At 40.7% G+C, this 24,952-nt stretch overlaps 2 protein-coding genes across 3 annotated transcripts in view; one reads left to right on the top strand and one right to left on the bottom strand.

Annotated features, from left to right (window-relative positions):
- Positions 1–24,952, bottom strand: part of CMSS1 (cms1 ribosomal small subunit homolog) — a 297,016-nt gene that overhangs the window by 166,576 nt on the left and 105,488 nt on the right. The window lies entirely within an intron of this gene.
- The window catches only part of FILIP1L (filamin A interacting protein 1 like), a 107,463-nt gene continuing 99,348 nt past the window's right edge, over positions 16,838–24,952 (top strand). The window contains exons 1-2 of the mRNA XM_060234595.1: positions 16,838–17,132; positions 21,120–21,293. Of these exons, the coding sequence (XP_060090578.1) occupies positions 16,848–17,132; positions 21,120–21,293 (459 nt within the window). The 5' untranslated portion in view covers positions 16,838–16,847. The remainder of the gene's footprint in view (positions 17,133–21,119; positions 21,294–24,952) is intronic.

Genomic DNA, 24,952 nt, shown 5'->3' with positions numbered 1-24,952 from the left:
CCTCTCTTTCTCTCTCTCTCTCTCACACACACACACACACACAAAACAACAACCTAGAATCATAGCACACATTTTAAAATGTTAAACACAACACCTTTTACCATTTAAATAGGAATTAATTTTTTGCACTTTTGCAAAAGAACAATGCTGTGAGATCTGGTACCACTGCAATGAAATTTGGCATAGATGAGTACCTGGTACACTAAATCACTGAACAGTTAATGGATTCAATAAAAAGTGGTCATACTGAGAAGAGTATGTATCAGAGCCCAAAGAGAGAGTGGGGAAGCTGGCAGCTAGGGTGTGTGTAGGGGAAAAACATGCCCCAGTTCAGTTTTTGTGTGTGGTTGGAGAACATGGACTGCTATCACATTGTTAAAAGCTAAGCAGTTCTCAGCTTGAGCAATGCCTACCTAGGACACCATTTAGGAGCAGCAAGGGCAATCAGGATTATTTGCGACAATATTCTCATTAACAGAATATATAGCTGAAAAGCTGCTTTAAAATGGTGGAAGCTCTCATGAATTAATTGAAAAAGCAGACTAGCATTAAAAAATAACAATGGGGGAAGGAAAGTCCTCAACAGGTACCGAATTATTAATATGAATGATAAACCTACTCTTTACTGTTTAATTTCTTTTCTGATCTTTATTTTGAAAAAGAAAGACCAATGCTTTAAGAGCCTCAAAACTAGGAACAGCTTTGTTCCAGTTTCATAAAGTCAGTTAACAAGCTTAAATGCATGCAGATTTATGACATCTGGAACCAAGTCCCACCTAGTTTTAGGCTACAGAAGCCGATTATTTCAGCCAACTGGAATTTACTTTTGTTAAGCCCTTTCTACCTTGTCAAATCAAGTAGATTTTTTACATCAGTTTAATCTCTGTACACTGGCAGGCTTCAGAAACCAGCTATTGTGCTGCAGGTGGTGTTGAAAGATAAGAAGCTGGAAAGCAGTTCCCACATCGCCCTTTGGATAAACATGATGTTCAGCATACATCTTTCTTGACAATGCCAATGACATAAAACCATCAACAGATTTTAAAAACAGCTATCACTCCACAATATTTATTTCTAATATAAATATACCCTACATACTGCAACTTAACTTTTTTTTACGTTCTCAGAACTATGCAGGTGATGTTAGGCAGCGGTAGTCCTTTTAGCATATTACACGTATGAACATACATACAACTGTTTGTAAGGAAGCCAATGAGCAATTTATGCAGGCCAGTTCCTGGATAGACTTCCTCCGGTATCGCTTTATTGTGGTAAATGGAAGGGAACAGGCGTTCCGCAGGGCCTGTAAGACCGAACTGTTCAGGCAGGCTTTTCTGGTTGACTGAAAATGGGCTGCCACCGGACATCCTACAGAAGCTGGTGGTCATAGTCAGAACCTAATACCGCCAGACTAGACTGAGATATCGTAATAGTTTTTAACCTGATAAATGTATTATGGTTTTATATGTTTTATGAAATTGATTGTTTTTATGATATTGTAAGCCGCCCTGAGTCCGCTTGCGGAGAGGGCGGGATATAAATATAAAGTAATAAATAAATAAATAAATAAAGAAATCTCAGAAACACTATCCCAAATCCAAAGTATTTTTAAGAATCTAAAGTATCTTAATAAATCTTTTTTTAAATATAGAAAACATCTGTTTAATATAACATAAAGCCTGAAATTTTAAACTTTAAATTAGTTCTGCCTTTCCAAACAAAATATACATTCTGCTCCACCCCCATGGCCAAATCTTAATTAGGACCAGTTAAGGTCATTCTGTCACAAATGGGACAATTTACATTTACCTCCCACAAATGCTTTGATGTCACAAACTGAGCAAAATAATTAGATGTTAAGCACTTCAATTATAATTAAGACATCTAAGTTGGATGTGCTTTCTATCAGGAAGCCCTAAACTGCAGTAACAGAATAAGAAGTAACACCCAGTTTAGCAGACTGGACAGAGCCTAAAACTGACAGAGACCCAAAAAAGTGAACTGCTTTGTCATCCAGAGTATATCACTCACTCTCCAATGCAGACCTGAGGCATGTTCTTTGGGACCCTTAGAAAAAAGTCCTTGTTGGATAACTTGACCTCTGGAAGCAATACAATCACCATTCCTGAGTATCGCTGTCCAACAGCATTTATCACATGAAAATTCATACAAAATGCTTTAGAAACAGGCAGGGGACCTTAAGTCACCACATTCTATTGAAAACATATGTACTTAAAACGTAATGTCTTGTATCCATATGTAGCTTAAGCATTTCCTTCTACACAGCAGTGACATTGCTTAATTTCATACCCACCATGAGATCTCCTGCTTACATATGGAAATATGAATCACTATTTGTAATGGAAATAATGAGTTACAGCAGCTGCAACTTCTCACATAAAGAATCAGAAACTAAAAATTAGCACGGTACCAGTGCATTACAATAATTAAGAGCTGGGAATAAAGAGGATTCAAATATATTATGTCTTTGGAGATGTACCAGCAGAATCACAGTTTAATTAAAAACTGGTAATCCTGCTAAATTACACACTTGCCAAATTCCAAATGAGACTCTGTGAAAGCCAATTAAATCTGTAATACATCTGTGTAAATTTTAGAGTGGCCACACTGAAATCTTTTCTTATGCCAACAAAGGGTATTTTGGGTTCATTTACCACTTGGTAGGATTAATTTCAGTGAGAGGGTGCTTTACTATTTAGTGCTGGTTCACAGCATATGAATTTAAATTAACAGACTGCATTGCAGTAGTGTTGCAAAATATATCATTTACCAAAACCTGCAAAAGAATTAAGACAACAGCACCAGCAAATGCAGACAATTATACCCCAAAGGATTTACTGAAATAGATTTGAAACGTAAGTGAAGCTAAGTAGAATGGAGTAAAACTAGGCTATCTGAACTGTTAGCAGTATTAAAGGATTCTGATTCTCTGGGGCAATGATTGCAAACACCAGCTGAACGTATGTTACCTGTACAGCTGTCAACTGTCATCAGAAAACACCAAATCTAGCTGTTACCATGAGCATTAAAAGAGTTAAACTAGATACAACCAGAATCAGAAAAGATGGAGAATCAGAAAAAGTAGAATGACAACCACTTCATGAACTGTGATAAGAGCTTTTTGTAACTCCAAAAGGTTCCCTAATATCACAGTGCTTTTCATTACACCATTCATAAAATACTCATACTACCCTAACTACCAAAGGAGACCTGAGAGTAAGTGCTTCAAAAGGCAGCTGCAAGTCTTGACAAGGCTGTTTCTTACAAGAGCAAATCCACAGAGGGGTTTAACTCTCAGTAGAGTTACATCTTGTACAGGTGGCCCATATAACTTCACGAGGATTCTGTTCTTAATACTTTTCAAAGTCTACACACCACATTTATTACTATAGTTCTGACTAAGACCCCAAACTATTTTTATAGGACCCTATACAATAGTAATAATTTAGGATTCAGTTCAGCTTAAAGCTGAATTATATCTTGACAGAAACCTTAAAATCTTACACCTCAGGGGAAAAAACCAACCCTGGATTATCAGAAAGAATAGAGGGAAATCAATGTTTAATGCATGCACAAAGAAAACTGAACAATTAAAAACTAAGATATGACTCAAATTTTAAAAATATGATCCTGATGAGGTCCAATGTATTCTGGTATGTCCTTATCCATAAAATTTGCCTTTTTAATCTTTATGGCCCTCACATACCAATGAGGTAATTTTTTTTTTTTATCACAGATAGCTTTCAAATAACTTGTTTTCTGAGAATTGTGTCCATTTTGGAATTTTGAAACGATACTGTTAACTCTGAGTATCCCAGTGACCATAAACTTAATCCACAGTTTTTCAAGAGATCTAATGCCTCAAAGTTGATGCAGAATTGTAGCAGGTTTATAGCGCAACCATGTAAGCCAAACTACTTTAGTTTAAACCCACAAAAAAGAGCCCCATGGTGCAGGGAGGTAAAGCTGCAGTACTGCAGTCAAACTCTCTACTCACGACCTGAGTTCGATCCCAGTGGAAGCTGGGTTTAGGTAGCCTGCTCAAGGTTGACTCAGCCTTCCATCCTTCCAAGGTCGGTAAATGAGTACCCAGCTTGCTGGGGAGAAAGTGTAGATGACTGGGGAAGGCAATGGCAAACCACCTCGTAAAAGTCTGCCGTGAAAACGTCGTGATGTGACGTCACCCCAGAGTTGGAAATGACTGGTCCTTGCACAGGGGACTACCTTTACCTTTTTAAACCCACAGAAATCTGTACAGGACTGCATTGTAAATCACTGTTAATCCAGACAAATTGACCCCCATGCTCAGGGAAAAAAAACACCAATGGAACAAATAGCTTATTTTATCCCTTATTTATTTATAGCATATCAATATGTGGAGTTTTACAGGATACAGGACAATTTTAAGGGAGGAGAAGGCAGGGAGAAAACATTCAGGGGGAAAAATATGCGTTCAAGAGAACAGATCAGACAAATTTAAATGGCATTGACAAAGTTTTCCCAAACAGCAGATGAGTCTAAACTTTCGACTGAAGGTACAACAAAACCACTGTTTCTTTATATTTGACTGTTTCAGATTATATTCAATTATAATATTAACAACAATTACTACATTTATAAATTCAAACAGCTCTATACACATTTTCTATAGCAATCTGTTTACCCACTATGCAAGGAAAGTCAACGTCACCCTCTTTTACAGACTGTGGGCTGAGGCTAGCAGTTTTTAGCTTGCCTACAGAGCTGAGAACTAATGGCAGAGATAAGAATTAAACCAGGGACCATTGATTTGTAGCCCAGTCTTTTAGCCACAACCCTAAACTAGGTCTACATTGCAGAGTATGTTTTGCGCTTTCCACTTCTATAGCACATGCTAGCTCTGAAATGCTGCTAATTTTAAAAATCTAGCTCTACCAGCTCAGCTACACTACATTATAATTGTTAGTTAATTTATTTATTTTTTAAAATCAGGATCACAATGGACTATTAACAATGGAGCTAAGGAAGCTGGGATGGGATAGCACCAACATTTTAAATGTAAAAATGGCTAAAAAACAAAAGGAGACATATTCCAGAGTGAAATGTGCTTTGTTTTAATCTATTCTAACTCCTTTAATCAAGGTTCTGGATTTCCTGTCAGACAACTGCATCAATATATCTGGAGATGTTGTTAATTATTCTAAAAAAAGATTTTAAAAGGATACTTAAACTTCAACCCTGTTCCCAAGGTTTAATCTTTAAATTAGGCATTTTACTGTTAGCTTAGATGGCTCTAAGAAATCCTGCTGACTTGTTTTGACCCACATGAGTTAGGACATTTCTCCAGATCAAATAACCTGTTCTCTTGAATGAGGAAGTGAATTCTCTTTCAAGCAAGTTCAATCTGTGCATTTACCCAATTACAGTTTCCAAAGGCACAGCATGTATGACAGTGACTGATGAAAGAAATTTTGTTTCTATACACGGACATTCACTAGTAATAAGGCCCATTGTGGGGAGGAAATACAACAGGAACTAGAATTTGCTGTGGGTGAGTGTTGTGGCTTGGTGGGGGGGAAGGAGGGAAGGGAAAGGTAGAGGGAGGCAAGGTATGTCAAGAAGGCAGCTGTTGGGAAGGGAAACAGAGACAGTGGGGAAATATAGGGTAGATTATCAGAGAAGGGGGATAGAATGAGTAAGAAGGGATGGGAGGCTTAAGAGATGAGGGTAGATTGCTTTCCATCTCCTCCCCACCCTCCCTTCAGCCTCTACGTAGGAAAAGGACAGTATTTCTCTGCAGTGGGGATCAAAGCAGTTTACATTAATTTCCCTCTCCCCCTTTTGATCCACACAACAACCCTGGGAGGTAGGTAAGGCTGACAGCATGTGGGTGGTCCAAAATCACCCAGTCAGCTTCCACAGAAGGAACCTGGGTCTGGCAGACCCTGCTCTGAAGCACTGACTGCCATGTCACAGTGGCTGTCACAGGAGGAATGCTGATGAACAGAAACAGTATAATCAACAAAATAGGATCACAGTTGATAAGACAGGCAATGAAAGAAACAAATACTGTGATGTACTGGCTAACAATGTTTAATAAAAACATTTAAAAACCTTTTAAATATATTTTTGCACTTCACTAGAAATAACAATTTCACATAATATTATCACAGAGGTCCATTCTCACATTCTAATATTACAAGAAAGGTCCTATGAACACCTGAATATAGGCTCATTTAGTCAATGGACTTCTTCAGGAGTACTCCTTCCTATATTTTTTCCAGGGTTACCAGCCTCTTGTAACAATCCAATATTAATGCTCTTCTGCAACATCTTCTCTCTTAAGTTTTCTCATCCACTCAATGACACTTAAGTGCATTTATTTATATTAGGAGCTTAAGCCAGTTCAAACTTATTCATTTAACCAGATGCACAAGCCTTCTGGAGTTTGCTGGCCAATAGCTCTCTGCAATATTTTTATTAGAAGCAAGCTGTTTTTATATATGGCCAATTGCTCTTATACTCCCTATAATAATTGTTTGTTTATTCGTTCATTCTTAATTTCGAGCAAGCCATTCTTTTGACAGCAAATTAGTTCAAAGTCACTTAAGTGTGAAATTTTAAGCAGGCCAGTACTGTGCCTCTTCTCTACTAGCAAATGCATAGAGTATAGAGCATTTGCTAGTAGAGAAGAGGCACAGTACTGGCCTGCTTAAAATTTCACACAAGTGGCTTTGAGCTAATTTGCTGTCAAAAAAATGGCTTGCTCGAAATTCAAGCTATAACTGGTGCATTTATTGTGGAACAGGCTTTCATTGAACCTTTAATGTGTCATGAGACTCCTTTTCATTTTTAGTAAAAAACCACCACTGTTAGGCAATATGATGACAATGTTTCATTCAATAACATTAAAATATTACTTGTTAAGGGATCCCTGGTTTACTTTTTAAAAATCCTCTACTTTTTTGGACACAGGGCTATCTCACCTCATATTCTCGGTAGTACCTTCCCCATCATTTACCTAGTAGTCATGTGCAGTCTTGCTCTGTGCAAGATCTGGTTATTAAATCAACATACTAGTTCAGATGATGAGCTAGCATGAACCTAGACCCTGATGCCTGAGGTTATGTGATTTACATGTACAGAAAGCAAGTGTTATTATTAGGTGTTATTATTTTTTACACAGAACAACCCCCAATGTTATTTTGAACACTGAGGGAAAGGATGTGACCTACATACATGTGCCCAATAACACTGAAGGTGAGGCAGAGCAGACAGCCTTCTGGCATGCAGGACAGGAGGCAGTCAGACCAAAGAGCTGAATCATATATTACTTTAATTGCACAGTTTGCAGAAGGGCAAGTGTCTGATCCTTCTAGTTTCCCATAATTACTAGTTTAGTGATAAAGGAAACCCTGAGATATACAAGTGATGCTGGATGCCACCCTTTCTACAGAGGCCCAGGTCACAGCAGTTGCACGGTCTGCCTTTTTCCATCTTCGGCAGGTCAAACAACTAGTGCCCTATCTGGCTCCCCAGGACCTAGCCACAGCAATCCATGCAACGGTCACTTCCAGGTTGGATTACTGTAACTCGCTCTACGCAGGCTTGCCCTTGGGACTGATCCGGAAACTCCAGCGAGCGCAGAATGCAGCAGCACGCTTGCTGACTGAACTGGGGCAGGCAGTCGAGTGCTGCTGCGCAGTCTGCACTGGCTACCAATTGAGTACCAGATCCATTTTAAGGTTTTAGTATTAACTTTTAAAGCCTTACGCGACCTGGGATCTACATACCTATGGGGCTATCTCTCCCCATATGAGCCCCGGAGGCCTCTACGATTGGCCAATCAACATCTTCTGACCATCCCTGGCCCAAAGGATGTCCAGTTTGCCTTGACCAGGGCCACGGCCTTTTCAGTCCTGGCCCCAACCTGGTGGAATCAGCTCCCCAAGGAGATGCGGGCCCTACCGGATTTACTGCTATTCCGGAGGGCCTGTAAAACGGAGCTGTTCCGCCAGGCTTTTGGCTGAGGCAGGCAGGCGTCCTTACACCAGCTAATTGGCCTCCCTGCACTGACCGCATCCTGTGTTTCAATCTGTGAAGGATGTACATATCTGTACACTGACACTGCCTTATTTTATTTCATTTTAATGGTTTTAACTGTTTAAATTTAATTGTCTTATGATGTGATTTTAACTATTTTATTATGTTGTAATCCACCCTGAGCCCTACCTAGGAAAGGGCAGACTAGAAATCAGCAAAAATAAATAAATAAATAAATAAGTCAGTCAGTCAGTCAGTCAGTCAATCTCCCTTCAAACAGAATTCTCATTTGGTAGAAACATAAGTATGGGAGCCTTGCATATCTACATGCTGTGCACTTACAACACCTATTACCTATTCTATTTGGAGAGCTCACTATTAATTCCTGTAAGAGAAAAGTTTGGTTTTCAGTTGCGGATCTAGGGAGGATAGGAGGGCAATACCATGGAAGAAAACCATAGAAACCAGTGTTTGGATTAAATATATGGCCACAGCTTTACTGGTTATAGTCAGAGGAGCACTGGCACAGAATGGGGATGGATCCAACATCAGGCAACCCACCTGTCACACGATAACTACACAGGTGAGCTGGTGAATATAACCATGAACTGATAACCCAGAGGTCCATGTGGGCGCAAGACTCTGCATGGTCCCCATGTCACCTGGGCATGCTTATCCATGTTACACCAGAATGCAAAACAGGGAGGAATGGTTCAGAAAACCAATGGGTCAGGATGGGTTGGAAAGCCAAGGACATGAAGAGAGGACAAGCCAGCTGGAGTGCCAATTTAAATAGCCACCAGGGCTTGCATCCCAGCTCGCTTCAGCCACATCTGCTCAAGCCACTACCCATTCAGAGTTGCTGGTCTCACCTCTAGCCTGAAGAAAGCATAAGGCTGCAGACTACACTTCCTTTCTCTCACCCACCACCCAGGCCACAATGGTCATCTCCTGGTGAATCGGTGCCAGATAGCTGGTTGCTTGTCTGCACACCTTTATTTTGCTTTGGTCTGCTTCCACTTTCACCGGTGCCATTATGTTTTCCTGTGGAGAAGTGTACAATGAATAATAATTAGCAGTGCAATCTACATGGAGTTATACTCGTCTAAGCCTGATGACTTCAGCAGACAGAAGAGTGTAATTCTACTCAGGGTGGTACCACAGGTGACCCAGCAGCTATCTTTATTCCATCTATATAAAGTGAGGCACAGTTCTATCTATATAAAGTGAGAACACACTTTTAAACCACAACCAATATTGATATTGACAAAGTAATCCATCCTTGACACCATCTCTTAATTCCCCCTTTCTATTTATCTTGCATTTTGTACTAATTGAGAAGAAAGTTAATGAAATTAAGTCATGTTTGTAATTCTTTGCCAAAGTAATATTAAATTGCAGACATCAGTTCCTCCCCTTCTACAAAAATAACCTATACTCTTCTGGGTTTCAATAGCAAAGCAGTGACCATGGCTTATTTAGACATGAATTCATCAAGGGAACAAGCCTGCTGATTTATCAGACATTAGCAAGCACTTTTGATCTTCCTTTGAGGAGACTGTTCTCAGACTATTCAAAGGACTGTGGCTTCTTTTCATGTGTAAAGAATGGCCATGTTGAAGGGAATATGACTAGACAAAAAAGGGTTTAAGTAAAACTATGACTGTTAATAGAGTCAGGTGGGTAGTCATGTTGGTCTGAAGCAAGTAGGAAATAAAACAAAGAGGATGTATGCCCAAACATCCACTTTATTGGAATAGAAGAACAGTAGACTGTAATGTAATGTTTAATAGAATGTAATATAATTTGTAATGATAGATTTGAAAGTATTTCTCTGAGGAACAGGAGATAACTCTACACAGCCAATTGCTCCACTTTAAAAAAGAAGAGGCTGTAAGATCGCCTCCATGCTTGAGAGGAGACAGATGGTGCATAATGGCAGGGTCTCAGTTAATTACTCTCAGCATTCCACAACTGATGATACATCTACCCATCAATTTCCAATTTTGACATATTTATTTCCTTCATAGTATGTTCTCCCCTGAATTAAACATGGTAGCCCAAATGGTAACCATATAAACTAACCTTGGTATTCCTGTTTGGTCCTTGAATCTGTTAAATATCAGCATTATGTTGTATGCTAATTTACTGCTCACTCTCTACCTATATGTATGGACTGGTAACTTCCATTTCATTGTATCTGAAGAAGTATGCATGCACACAAAAGCTTATACCTTGAATGAAACTCTGTTGGTCTTAAAGGTGCCACTGGACTCAAACTTTGTTCTATGTCTGTTAAATTGATCCTGAAAACTGCAGAAGTAAATTGGGAATCATAACAGGAGCACTTCCATCACTCTAATTGTTCCTGCCGATTCTATGAGACCTTCTTTTAACAAAGCTTCTGCAGCTGTATATTCTTAACTCTACTAAGATGAAAAAGTAACAGAAAACTTTATTAAAAGGTCTGGTCTTGAGACCAGAGTCTACTTTGTCAATGTATTACCCATGTGCTAAAGGTTATGAACAAACATTTAAAATTTGACAGGTAGCCCTACAGGAATATAATCTCTAAAAGGAGATAAATGCTGCAGTGTGAAATGGTGGAGTCTTAACATACAGTGTAAATGCTGACTACTATCTAAACACTTTCCTTTTCAACTATCACTTTCCACAACACAAGGCAATGTTCTGCATACACTACTGAGACATTGTTTTGGTAGCTCTTCTTGCAGTGCCATCCCAGTGTCAGACCCAAATCAGATATGTTAAAGTGCTGAGTCAGAAGGAGGACAGCAGGATATGCACACTATTGTAAAATGGTTAGCAGAGGTTTCGAACATGGTTTTGAAACTCAACAAATTTAAAAGTAATCAATGTTTCCAGATTACCACTGGGCTGCATTTAGGATATGCACTCAACAAATCAGAACCATGTCTCTCTCTATGCAAAACATAACATGAAGTGAACAACTGTGAGAGTCCATTCTAGCTCTAATTTGGTAAGGAAATACAAAGAAAATAATTCACAAAGGAATATTTTCTACCAAACGTTAGTGCAAACTACTTAAGCCAGCAGCATAAGGAGAATCAGAAGCATGTGAAGAATATTTTAAAATGTACTTACCCTAAATAACCAAAAATATTAAACTACAAAGGAATCTCAAGAAATAGAGGTATGCTTTAAAAAAAAAAAAGTTCTAAAGAATCAATTACGTGCTTCATAGAATCACCAGTGTTTTTTTACCACTTTACACCCTCTCCTAAACCAAAACAGGCCACAAAACCAGCTGCCTGATGCATTAGTCATCCAAATTCAGTGTAATATAAAACATCCCTTTGGAGGAAGTTCAACATGTCCACCACAGCTTTCATTCATGTCCTTAAAGCATTAATAATACTGAAGAGAAAGGAAATCATCAAATTCGGGGACAACCAGGATAAATCTTGATATCATACCAACTATAACTACTTCTAGTTCCTTTTAAATAAAATCACCTATAGGTTTGCCATACCTGGAGGAGTATCCTAATGTGACTATATATTAACAATTTCTTTAGAGAAGCCCAGATATATCCCAAAAAAAGTGCACACACATGCAGACTACTATGATGAAATATGCATTGACAAGTACCACAACACCTCTTTTCAATAGGACAACACACTTTCCAATATCAAAAACAGGCAGGGTGCATTTAAGCAACAGATATGGAAGACAACTTTATTCCTTTCTGAGTTAGAATCTACTGACATAGGCGACAAGCCATGTTTCAGTTTTCTATACCACTTTATTCATATATGCTGCCTTAAGAAATTTCAAAGGTTCATAAACCAATTACTTTCCTATGTAAGAAAGTGGTTATGGACCCAGTAAAAAGCAGGAGAAGGCTCTGGTATCCCTTTTACCTTCTAGCACCACTAATAACATCTGAAGGATTCCTTTCCAACCATACAACCCTGGGATTTATTTTTATTTTTTTGCTACCTAATACTCAAATATAGTGTTATTTGATATGAAAAGTCAATTACAACAATAAGCTGTAATTAACACTAGAAACACAGCCAGCCATTTGTGCAAGTGTTTTTTTCCTCAAATGACTTACAAAGGAACCTACATATCTTACTATACTACTACAAACTTCACACAAATCTGACTCCTAATAGAAACTATGAACTTTTTCACACAGCCTATGTATTCCGGTATGGAAACTGGTCAGTTACTGAACAGTAACGGGATTCTGCTGGCATTTCAGACAGACCCAACTCAGTAACTGGCTGCTATCGGAATACTCTCACCTTTTCACACAGTCCTGCAGCTGTCCCGGTAGTGAAGCGTGCCTGAGTCGTTACTAACAAAGAGCAGCTTCTTCCAGTTTTCAACTCCTCCTTCTGGGTTGAAATCGGTATGGGGCACTGTGTGAAATGCCCAGTATCTAATCCGGGAGCAGTTTTCGCGCTTTTTTTTGCCTGCTGGCGCGCAATCTCCGGCTTTTTTGGGGGGGACATCGGGCTAAGATCGCTATAGCGCTATAGCAACGTATCACAACAGCATCACCATAGGGATGCCTGAGTTCCATTAAGATGCCAGAGATCACCGCCGCTGAAACTTGGTAACAGGTGCCCCATTGGATGCACAGTGCCGTCTAGGCACTGTATGGGCAGCAATGACAGGTAACTGCGCCCTCATAGATGCCCTCCTGCTGTGCCTGGAGGGTTCAGGGCTTAAGACTGGCACATTAATTGCAGTTGCTGCCCTCCTCCTCCTCCACCTGCGCCTCATAGATAGATGGTGCAGAAGCACTTTGGACAAAGCAGCAGTGGCACTGACCATCACCTGCACCACCTCCATAAGAAGTCTCAATACTGTTGTTATGGAAACCATGACTATTAGAACAATAGAACTAATAGAACAATAGCCTTCCACACAAATCATTCACCAACTACAACCCACAGAAATCTGTGGCTCCCCCCCCCCCCCGGCATTTATACCTGCTGCAGCTTGGCACATGTCACTTTCCAGCTAATAGCTTGTGGGCGTGGATGGGTGCACATCAGGCTGGGTTAGCAACATCTGTCTCACCAATCACTGTTGGTCTGCTCTCCCGCCGAAACCTGCTGCTTTATGGCCAACCCCTCTCCAGGTGGCAACAGCCTCTTCCACAAAAAAAATGTGCCTCACAGTCACCTACAAACCAATCGCACTCCCCTGACTCCCGTGTGGGCATGGAAGTGATAGCAACAGGTGACAGACCAATGCCTGGTGCCCTGATCTCCCGTTTGAACTATGTATCCAATGGGACATCTGTTACCAAGTTTGAGCGGCAGCGATCTCCGGCATCTCAGTGGAGCCTAGCCATCTCTATGGTGGTGCTGTTGTGATACGTCGCTATAGCACTATAGCAATCTTTGCCCGACATTCCCCCCCCAAAAAAGCCGGAGATCGCGCACCGGCAGGCGAAAAAAGCTGGCGCTGGTGGAAACGAGATAAAAGCGGAACAGTGTGCAATGGCTCGCTTCAATCACGGAATCCTACCGGGAAAAAAAACATGTGTCTGAAAACTCCCATCCCTGTCTCGGGTTACAGCAAGGCGGCACAATACCAACTCCCTTCCGGTTTCCACCAGTAAATGTGAAAAGAGCCTATATAAAACCTGTCAATCATCTTCAAGATGGAACTGTAACCAAGATTTGTTTTAAAAATGTGCCTTTCCAACTGATATCCCACAAGAAATCAGACAGTACTGCCTTCATTTTATGAAATACCATCATTCCATTTATTAAACTCCTAAATAGAGCCTGCAGGATGCTAATGACATCATTGCAAATTAGAAACTTCAAATCCTTATCTAAAAACTGGGGTGTATGGGGCTGAGCACAATATACTCTTCTACATGCACTTCTTAATTTATTGAGTTATTCTTTGAAGGAAAATGGAACAGCAGTTTAAACTCCCCTGAGATCAAAAACCAATTTAAGGGGAGAGTGTTTAAAAAGGGAAACAGCATGCCGACACCAAAGTTATTTTCAACGGGGAAAATGCATGTTTAACTTGCACTATTTTTGTAATTTGAGGGAGCTTAACAGTTTGAAGGTTCTGCAGGGACACCTCTTAAAAGGCTATGAGAAACACTGATGGCATAAACACCCACACCCACACATGGAATACTGTCCAATATTCCATCCAATGCCTTTACTTAAAAAAAAAAAGCTATACACATATTACCTCTCATATACACAGAAAGTTGGACATGATCAGGTGCTTTGACCCATGCTAAATAATCCATTTTCAATTCATTTCAGTGATAGTTTCCAGTTGGATAGTACCATTTCACACAGTAAAATCCAGGTGCAAAGTACGTTGAAAGTGCATTATTTAGTGTGTGTGAAAGCACCGATCCCTTTTCTGTCCTTCAAGGAACACTGTGGCATAGCTCAGAGCATTATAGAACACTGTGCCATGCACTATTTATTTAATTAATTTATATTCCACCCTCCCCACCAAAGGCAGGCTCAGGGCGGCTCACAAACCAAGGGTGGATGAGGTTCTATGAACAGAGCCAAAATCTTATTTGATTATCAAGTATGCCATGATGCTCAAGTATCATCCTGTTTTCCCAGTTATAGGTGGGTAAGTTATAGTCTGATTGGAGGAGCAGGGCAGAAATTTCACAATGGAGAGGGGTTGATATGGGGTGCGGGTTTCAGGATTTCACTGATCCACTTGCAAAGCAACAACAACTGGATTTCCTTGACGCCTCCTGCAGGCAAATGATTGACTTATGGTAAAGATGCAGTTGTCCCCCAAACCCAAATCAACCAACAGTACAAACAGCAGGTTAACAAGCAAATTTTTTCATCAGTGTTTAACATAATGCCTTGTGTGAGTATCCGCAGAATGCTAGGCAGTTATATTATATTCCTCACTATTACAAACCGTCTGCCACTATAGAATAACATAATTTCACCTTATTTAATTCAGGCTACATCCTAACTGCATAATTCAGATGTTTAAAGTGTATATACTTTCCCCCAAAACCTAAATTCCATACGTGTTTTATGGTTAAAGTAATATAAGACAAGAGATGGCTGTCATCTTAACTTTCTGAAACATTCTGTAAGGAAATATTGCTAGGGATATTCTGAAACAAATTTTAGAAGAACTCAGAACCCCATTTTGAAAATATTATTTTTCTTCTAAGATTTCTAATTTTTTAATAATCTTCATTTTTCTTCCAACTTCTAATCTTCATTTTCTAATCATGCTAAAGTAAACCTCCAGCAGGGAGGCAGGGACATAGCAGTAGACAAAATCCTGATTTTTTTAGGCACATAGAGCTAGATCCTATCCTATGGAGCTTTGTTGCTTTACATTTCATGTGTTCTGTTCCTCTAGCAAAATTAAATTTCATCAACTAATTTAAAACAGCACATTTTTAATTGCCCAGAAAAGGGGGAGGGATACCATAAAAGCAAGCTGTTGGAAATTGGAAATGGTGATGGTATGAGGTGATGGTAGGATGAAAGGTTCACTAGATTTGTCTTCCTCTGAAAGCCTGTTTGGTGTAGTGGTTAAGTGCAAGGATTCTAATCTGGGAGAAATGGGTTTATTTCTCACTCCTTTACATGCAGCGGCTGGAGTGACCTTGGGTCAGCTAGCACTCACAGAGCTGTTTTCTCAAGATCAGTTCTCTCAGCTCTCTCAGTCCCACCTACCACCTCGCAGGGTGTCAGTTGTGGGGAGAAGAAGGTAACTGTAAGCCAATCTGAGACTCTGAATGAAGGATGGGGTATAAATCCAATTTCCTGTTCCTCCTCCTCCTCCTCTTCCCACCACTGTGCTCTATTAACATGAAATGGGAGATGGGTCCAGAGGCCACTATGACACACAGGGGCTTCTGACACAGTTTCCAGCAGCAGAACTACCAGCAAAGCAGGAGAATGCAATTCTTTCTCCTATTTAGTCATGCTCAACTGGCAAGACTTAAAGTTTGAAAGAATTGCATTCTAATCCTTCCTCCATACATCTACCTCGGTAGGAAATGGGAAGAATCACACTACAAGACTTTGGTGGCAGGGGCAAGTATCAGATATATAGCCAAGCTGATACCCCTTTCTAGAAGGCAGTGTCTTGTTCTTTGCCACATATTCACTTGCAAATGCCTAACTATTTAAAAATTTTTAAAAAATATATTTTAAAACATTTCCACTTAATTCAGGGTCCCCCTAAGAGGTAATATTAAAACATTTCAAAACATTGAGAAGTATTTAAAGCACAAATATATATAAAATATTTAAAGCAATTAAATAAAGCATATAAACACCAATAAATTCATAACATGAAGGAGGACTAGTGAGCATTAGTCCAGAAGCAAACTAGGAGCCAAGGTGGACAGAACAAGACAGGAGGGATGTGGTCCCTAGGATCCATTCCGGACAGCCTCCCCTCCCTGTTGGTGGAAGATGCTGAGTGATGCCACTGATCATTCATTCTCTTAGCCACAAGCAAGCAGCAAGTAGCAAGAAGAAGCAGCTGACACCTTTCACCCAGGTTGATGGGGAGAGAGAAAGAACAGCAGCAAGGAAGGGATGACACTGGCAGGCAGGCAGGCAGCGGGCGGGGGGTGGGGAGTAATCTTCCAGTCCTTGCTGTTATTCTGCTGCTTAAAAATAGAAGGGCAAGAGGCTCCTGCTCCTGGGGCTAAGTGGGCCATGCAAAAGAGCCAAGGCACATTCAGCTTTGCATTAACCCATAAGGCTGTTCTTTTGAACCTTTATTTTTTCTCTTTCCTCAACAGGTATTTGGAAATGCGTTCCAGAAGTAACAGCACAGATAATTGTTTCAAGTCAAAACATTGTAAAAAAATGCTAAGTAACACCCAAGTGGAAGATATCCCTTGCACTGGGAAAGTAAAAATGAAGAGGAAGAAAACAGAAAAAGACTGTACAGCTGAAAAAGACTGTACAGCTGAACCAGACACTATTCTAAGAAGTCCGAAATTACAAAAGAAGCAGAGAAACTATTCCAAAAAAGATGACCTTTCTCGAGATGACCTTTTATTTCTTTTGAGTGTGCTAGAGGGTGAATTACAGGTCAGTATATTTCCAGTATAATTATAATCATAGCTGGTGCTGCCATAAAGGTAAAATGAAAACTATTAACAACTAAGAACTACTTAACATGGTGGTCAAGGACCAGACTGCATGTTCTATTGGAACTGCACAACTCGATCCCCAAAGCACAACTTAGCCTTATATGCAGTCAAATAAGATGAGGTTGGTGTGGTAGACTTAAAAAAGGGAAATATAAGACCATAAGAGAAGCAATGTTGGATCCAGCCATTTTCAGGGAGTTATCTGCCATGACTCCAAGATTTCTTTCCTTGTCAGTTACCACCAGTTCAGACCCATCAATGTATATTTATAATTAGGATTTTGGCTCCAATGTGCATTACTTTGCACTTGCCCACATTGAACCTCATTTGCCATGTTGATGCCCCCTCATCCAGCCTTGACAGATCTCTCTAGAGAGTGTCACAGTCCTCCCTGGTGCTTACTACCCTGAAAAACTTACTGTCATTCTCAAACTCAGCCACTTCACTGCTTGTTCTCAACTCCAAATCATTAATGAACAAATTAAAAAGCATCAGACCTAGTACCAAGCCCTGGGTTTTCCCACTACTTACCACCTTCCACTGTGAAAACTGCCCATGTATACTCACTTTGTTTCCTGTCAATTACCAATTTTTAACCCACGAAAGGATTTATCCTTTTATTCCATGACTGCCACGTTTATTTTGGAGCCTTTGATGAGGAACTTTATCAAAAACAATTTTTACTGTGAAATACAGTGGATGTAGTGATGGCCATGTGTGTATAGATGGCTTTATGATGTAAGTTATGATGTAATTAAACAGATGTATGGACAATAACTCCCCATGAAGAACTGGGTGAGGTATTGCAGGCCGTGGCTGGTTGGTTGCATCAGAGCTGGCTGAAACTGAATCCATCAAAGACAGAGTCCTGTGTATGGGTCAGAGGGGGGTGGGGAGTGGGATCAGGCACCCACCCTTCGACGGCACACAACTGACACCATCGACAGAGGTGAAGAGCCTGGGGGTGTTCCTGGAGGCCTCTTTATCTATGGAGGCACAGGTCATTGCTACTGCAAGGGCCGCCTTTCTTCATCTGAGGCAAACCCGGCAGTTGGTCCCCTACTTTACTTCCCACAAACTAGCCACAGTGATTCATGCAACAGTCACCTCCAGATTAGACTACTGTAACTCTCTCTACATGGGGCTTCCCTTGGTCCTGCTCTGGAAACTCCAGCGGGTGCAGAACACGGCAGCCCGGTTGTTGGCATTGAGGCCTATGCGGGCACAAATGCATCTGGTGCTGCACAAACCGCACCGGCTACCTCTCGAGTACTGGATCTGGTTCAAGGTGTTGGTCCTTACCTTTAAGGCCCTCTACAGCCAGGGGTCTGCATATCTTCAGGACCGCCTCTCTCCATATGAAACCCCCCTTCTGGGTTCTGAGGTCTGCTGCTCAACATCTTCTCATAGTTCCTGGTCCTAAGGATGCCCGACTGGCTTCAACGAGAGCCAGGGCCTTTTTGGTCTGGGCTCCTACATGGTGGAATGAGCTCCCACTGAAGATCTGGGCCCTGAGGGACTTATCAAGGTTTCGCAGGGCCTGTAAGATGGAGCTCTTCCACGAGACTTTTAATTAATCCAACGGGTGTCCCTTGAAAGTCATCATTTCCCCCAGCATTTCACCATTATGGTGTTATGTTACACTGTTAGTCATCAGCCACATGCTGTTGGGTGGTTTTACTGCTTATGTTTGTAAGATCATTTACTGTGCTGCTCCTGTTTTTGTAAAGTTTGTTTTTATGATATTATTTTAATTCTGTTGTTTTACTGTTGTAAACCGCCCTGAGCCCGCTTGCAGGATAGGGCGGGATATAAATCCAAAAATTAAATTAAGTACTTCAATGGACACTAGGTATGGCGATAAAGGGAACTTCTATATACAGGAGCAGCAAACCTCTGAACACCAATGCTAAATGGCAGCATTAAAGAGGAAGGCCTTGACCTCTATGCTCTGCTTGTAGTCCTCCATGGAATTTGATTGGCTACTATGTAAAACAAGATACTGAACTAGATGGACAACTGGTTTTATCCAGCAGGTTTTACTTGTTTTTCCTCAAAGCTGCCAGATAATTATTCATGTCTCATTCAATCACTATGATAAAAAGTACAATTGTTGAAAAAATGCATGACGTTTTACCTATATTGTCACAAAGTACATGGAAATTGAAATTCTGGGTTCTTAATAAATGCAGGCAGGTGTATCTCCAGTTTAATGATTTGACAACTATTTAAGAGTAATTGTAATTTCATTAAAACCTATGGGTTTTAAAAAATCCTGGGTTTAGCTGTAATGGTGCTAGGGTTGCCAATCCCTAGGTGGGGATAGGGGATCCCCTGGTTCGGGGGCCCTCCCCCTGATTCAGGGTCATTAGAAAGCGATGGGGGGAGGGAAATGTCTGCTGGGCACTCCATTGTACTCTATGGAGACTGATTTCCATAGGGTATAACGGAAAATTGGTCCATGGGGCTCTGGGAGGTTATTTTTGAGGTAGAGGCAGAAAATTTGCAGCATAGCATCCTGTGCCTCTCCTCAAAACACCCTCCAAGTTAAAAAAGATTGGACCAGGGGGTCCAATTCTATGAGCCCCTAAAGAAGGTGCCCCTATCCTTCATTATTTCCAATAGAGGGAAGGCATTTAAAAGATGTGCAGTCCCTTTAGATGTGATGGCCAGAACTTCCTTTGGAGTTCCAATTATGTTTGTCACATCCTCGCTCCTGACTCCACCCCCAATGTCTCCCAGCTCCACCCCCAAAGTCCACAGATATTTCTTGAATTGGGCTTGGCAACCCTAAATGATGCACATCTCCATTTGCTTGCACAATAGAATGCAAAAGATACAGAAGCAGAATCTAAATTGCACCATGGTTTTTACAAATGACATTCAATTTGCACTTTTAAAGAGCTTGCTTCTTCTGATCCTTGAAAGGTCCAAACTGTGGCACCTGAAATCCAGTATCTTTAGCACCATTAATTATTCTTGAGAAATCTTGGCCATGCTTTATATAAGTAATCACAAACACACACAAGTCACTCTGCCAATTTTAGAGCCAATTAATCTTGTTTTAGAGAGCTGCCATTATTGCACGCTATTGGAATGCATGTTACTGAAGGCCACATCCTCTGCACTGGGTACCTCACTGTCTTGGTGCACAAACACGTATATGTAACAATAGTAGCAGACAGCTTCTGGCTTGATTTAAAACAACAAAGGTTGACTTTGTACTCCTGTTCCTGAGTTTCCCACAGGAAGTATGAAAATCTAAAAACAGCTGCCAATATCTTTAAAAAAAAAATCCTTACAGCATTTGTTCAGTACCAACTCCCCAAAACACAATGACATACACAACTTGTCCCACCCTACATTAGCGTAAAATAGGTAAATTAATGTAGGGAGAAATTTGTGCTGGTATTCCATACTTACTGATACCATTTTGCACATGACGGGATGAGCTGAATCTGAAGAGATTAAAAGCAGGGGTAAAGATACAGGGGACTAAGATGATGGGTGAAGGAATAAACCCTCTGATACTGCCAGGGCTTTTTTTTGTAGCTGGAACTCCTTTGTATATTAGGCCATACACCCCTGATTTAGCCAACCCTCCAAGAACTTATAGTAGAGGCCCTGTAAGAAGAGCCCTGTAAGCTCATGGATGATTGGTTACATTGGAGGGGGGGGGGTGTAACCTAATATGCAAAGGAATTCCTGCTACAAAAAAAGCCCTGCTTGCACTCATTATATAACAATATTTTCCTTTTCCGGTCATTCATGGTATTTGCCACATGAACATAAATTACCTATCAGTCAAGAGTAAAAGGCCAATTGTATGAAGAGCTGCCCATAAGAAACATGTTGTGTGCAATAAATACATTCAAATGAGCAATACCTAGAACCAACCTCACAGGAGTAATCTGTGTTTCTGTAGGCTCAAGATGAAGTCATAGGAGTTCTGAAGGCTGAAAAAATTAATCTGGCTTTACTCGAAGCACAGTATGGCTTCGTTACTCCAAAAAAGGTCCTTGAGGCACTTCAGCGGGATGCTATACAAGCCAAGGCTACACTATGGCAGGAGGATATCTATGAAAAACCCATGGGAGAGGTACGTACAATGCAAAATGTATATGTGCAGAGATTACAGCCCCAGGAATCAGAAGAATCAGCCTCATTAATTTAACTAGAAAAGGTCTAGTGCCAGTAGTATAAGACGTTATTTTGTGGAAAGCCGCAAGCAGTGAGCTCAGCTTTTAAAGCTCTGCTACAAAACTGACATACTCTCCTGCTTTTATAACATCTTTTCGATCCAGAGAAATTAAAACATGGTTGTCAACTAGTGGAAAGTTCAGGAAAACCAACTTGAAAGCCCACAATTAAGACTCACCATTCTAAAAGAAACCAGTGGTCTTCAGAAGTGGTCCCCAGCCTTTTTGAGCCTATGAGCACTTTTTGAATTCTGACAAAGAGTGGCGGGTACAACCTCAAAAGGCTGCCACAGGAGGCAGAACTAACCATGAAATGGCAGGAAGGTCATGAGTAACTCTGATAGCAATAGTTCCAACATTTCAGGCAGAAGCTGTCTTTAACAGGACACCTTTTTAAAAGGAAGATATCGTTTAAAAATACTTTCTTGCATACCCTCAGCTTAACTTCAGTCATGCAGAGAAGATCCTTGTGTTGTGGTAACAGCTGCTGCCAAGACAACTTTAAAAAAATCTGTACATAATCAGATTTCCAATGACTAATCAGAAGGCTTGCTGAACAAAAGCTCCAGTGGTCCCACCCATTTTCTAAATAAACTTGGTGGGCACCACATTGGGGACCCATGGTCTAGAGCCATGTATAAACTATGTCATGATTATAAATGTTGTTTTAATCTTCTCCCCCCCCCCCTCCAGCTAAACCAAACCACTCTCTCCCAACTTTATTAACATCATACTTTACTTTGTGTATGATGATTCCAGGAGTCAGGCTGGACCAACTTACCAATATACAATGCAGAATATTTTCCTGCATCACTATCTGGTCCTGTTCATATAAATCAATTATTTTCAAATAAATGACATCTTGCTGTATTTCAAATGTTTCGAGCAGATTCATGGGATAATTTCAGAGGATAATGTGAGTTGACAGACAGTCAAGAGTCCCTGGCACAATAAAAGACTCTTGACTCATCTGTTCCTTTCTAGGATAAAAGATTGTGTAAACAAGCAGGCATGTCACCTCTAGTACACAAAGGAGTGTGGAATGTAGAGTTCCCATGATAAAGAGAGAGAGACTTGTACATAACAAGGGTGGAACTCCTTTAATATGACTCCCACCTTCCTTTAGCCTCTAGGTGAAGCAGACTATGACCAGAGGCTCGAATAATTCCTCCTTGCTCTTCCTTCACCCTTCATGGAAACTAAGGCTGAACTAGAGGGTTTATATTTTATTTGAATGTGACCTTTAGGATCTCCTGTAAGATCTTCTAGAAGTCAGGATAAAGATGTTTGAATACTCAGAGTGAGAGGAAATAATTAGAAAGGCATAAATCTTCCAGTTTAAGTCTTCATTTCTACACATAGTAAACAGGGAGGGGGCCACAAAGCAGAGGCAATAAGTGGAGACTAAACCCACTCAACCATTCAACATTTGCATTACAATCAAAGCAAGAAAGTTCAGAGATGAAAGTCTCTTGCAGGACATTCCCTGAGATGCTACTTTTATGTTTGTCAGAAGAGAGGTGAGCAGGAAAGTACTCAACCTGCTCCTAAACACAGGGGCATAAAGAACAAACTGTTCCGTTTGAGGGGAGGAGAAAGCTGTAGAAGAGGGTTGTCAAATGTGCATCCTGCAGGCCAGATCAGCCCCCCCCCAAAGGGTTCCTATCAGGCGCACAAGCAACTCATTGCTTCCTTCTCCTTCTCTTGGTTTCTTGTTTTATTCAATGTATAACCTTTTTGCTGAGGGAGAGGGTGAGCCCCCCCCCCCCAATCTGCGTCATGGTGCCTTCCAGGGCTTTTTTTGAGCAGGAATGCAAAGGAATGCAGTTTTAGCTGGCTTGGCATCAGGGGACGTGCCTTAATATGCAAATGAGTTCCTGCTGGCCTTTTCCTACAAAAAGTACTCAATAATAATGGTGTGAAATAATGGTGACATCAGGATGTGTCGCTTAATATGCTTTTTCTACAACAAAAACCCCTGGTGCCTTCACATGTTCTTTACTAGCACAAGAAGCAACTTATGCACAAAAGCTTGCAATACCAAGTCAATTCATCTTTTCTTCTGGATCTTAGGCTCAAAACATTGACCATGAGATTTCTGTAGTGAATGTCAATGAATCAAAAGTAGACTTGCAACTTACAGACACAGCATACTCAAGATTGCTACAGCACAGATATTTTCCTCCAGATTTTGATGGAATAATTCAGAGCAAGAGGTGTCAGTTATCATACTGTTAAATAAACAAAATATTGCAAAAGTGCTAATCTTTAAAGCATGTTTTGCTGTTCAGGTGTGTATCTGTAAGTTGCAAGTCTACTTTTGATTCATTGACATTCATTACAGAAATCTCATGGTCAATGCTTTGAGCATTGCTTTTTTTAAACTCTATTTGTATTTGTCTGTATCCTTCATAAAGTTTATATCTCTGCTACCTGGCATTACATTTAATGACATATATAGCCTTGCCCGACACGGTCTCATTTATGTCAGATCTGGCCCTCATAACAAATCAGTTCAACACTGTAGAAGGTACCACAGAGGCTGTGTATGGGAGTCTGTGGGACTGTGGCAAAATATCAAAGAACTGTATTTCTTATGCTGGAGCAGATATTCAGCTTGCTTTCAATTAATAATATTACTAAGTGGAGACAGGGCTGTAGCTCAATTTGTATTCATTTATTAAAAGCTTGAGCAGACTTTTATGTATTTGGTGGTGGGGAATTCATGTTATCCTGGCCTTGAGAGACTCCAGTTTTATGACTGCCAAGAGTTGAGTTTGTTTTTTTTGCTTCCTATATCAAGTGTGGACAAAGCAAAACATAAGAAAAAAATGACAGAAACAATACATGTGTCACTGAAATCAAACTTTACTTTGGCAAGACAAACAGATGGGCAGTTAGGGGCAACTCAGAGAAGCCTAAGAAACTGACCCAAAAAATCCTTGCAAATGTGAACGTTTGCTGCTTGGCCCCATCCCGTACTCACCCTATCCTCTGGCAGCCTCAGAGTGGCTCAGAAAGCTACCACTGTTGAAGTGGTAGCAAATTTTTGAGCTGCACACCAGTTGCCTCTTCAGCGTCTGGATGGGGAAGTGCGCAAGCAATGTGCCAAGCTGTCACAAGCAGTTTCCGGCTTTTTTTTTCTTAAACAAAAACAAAACTACCCAGAGCGCTTGAGCGCATGAGCACTTGACTCATTGGGGGAGAGAAAGAGCAGTCTGGCCTCTGAGGTGTGCCCCCCACCACCGTCTGATCATGCCATGCTGCCTTGCAGACGGGATGGGGCTGCCTCACCAGGGAATGTGTGGAGGGTTCAAGATGGCTCTTTTTGAGCAGGCCCAATTCGGGATGCCTCCAATCCACCCCTAAATGCCTGTCTGTTATCACCTATTCTTCACTTTTTACATGAAAGTCTATCCCATCAGTAGAATACTTTAATATTAAATTAGAATTTCCTAGTGGGGCCTGGAGACCTCCCAGAATTAAATCTGATCTCCAGGAGACAGAGATCAGTTCCCCTGGAGAAAATTACTACTTCAGTATGGCATTATGCCCTGTT

The sequence above is a fragment of the Heteronotia binoei genome, chromosome 3 (assembly GCF_032191835.1).
Source record: "Heteronotia binoei isolate CCM8104 ecotype False Entrance Well chromosome 3, APGP_CSIRO_Hbin_v1, whole genome shotgun sequence".
NCBI classification, from domain to species: domain Eukaryota; kingdom Metazoa; phylum Chordata; class Lepidosauria; order Squamata; family Gekkonidae; genus Heteronotia; species Heteronotia binoei.
Note: the sequence above shows the minus strand (reverse complement) of the source record. Positions and strands in the feature narration are given on the sequence as shown.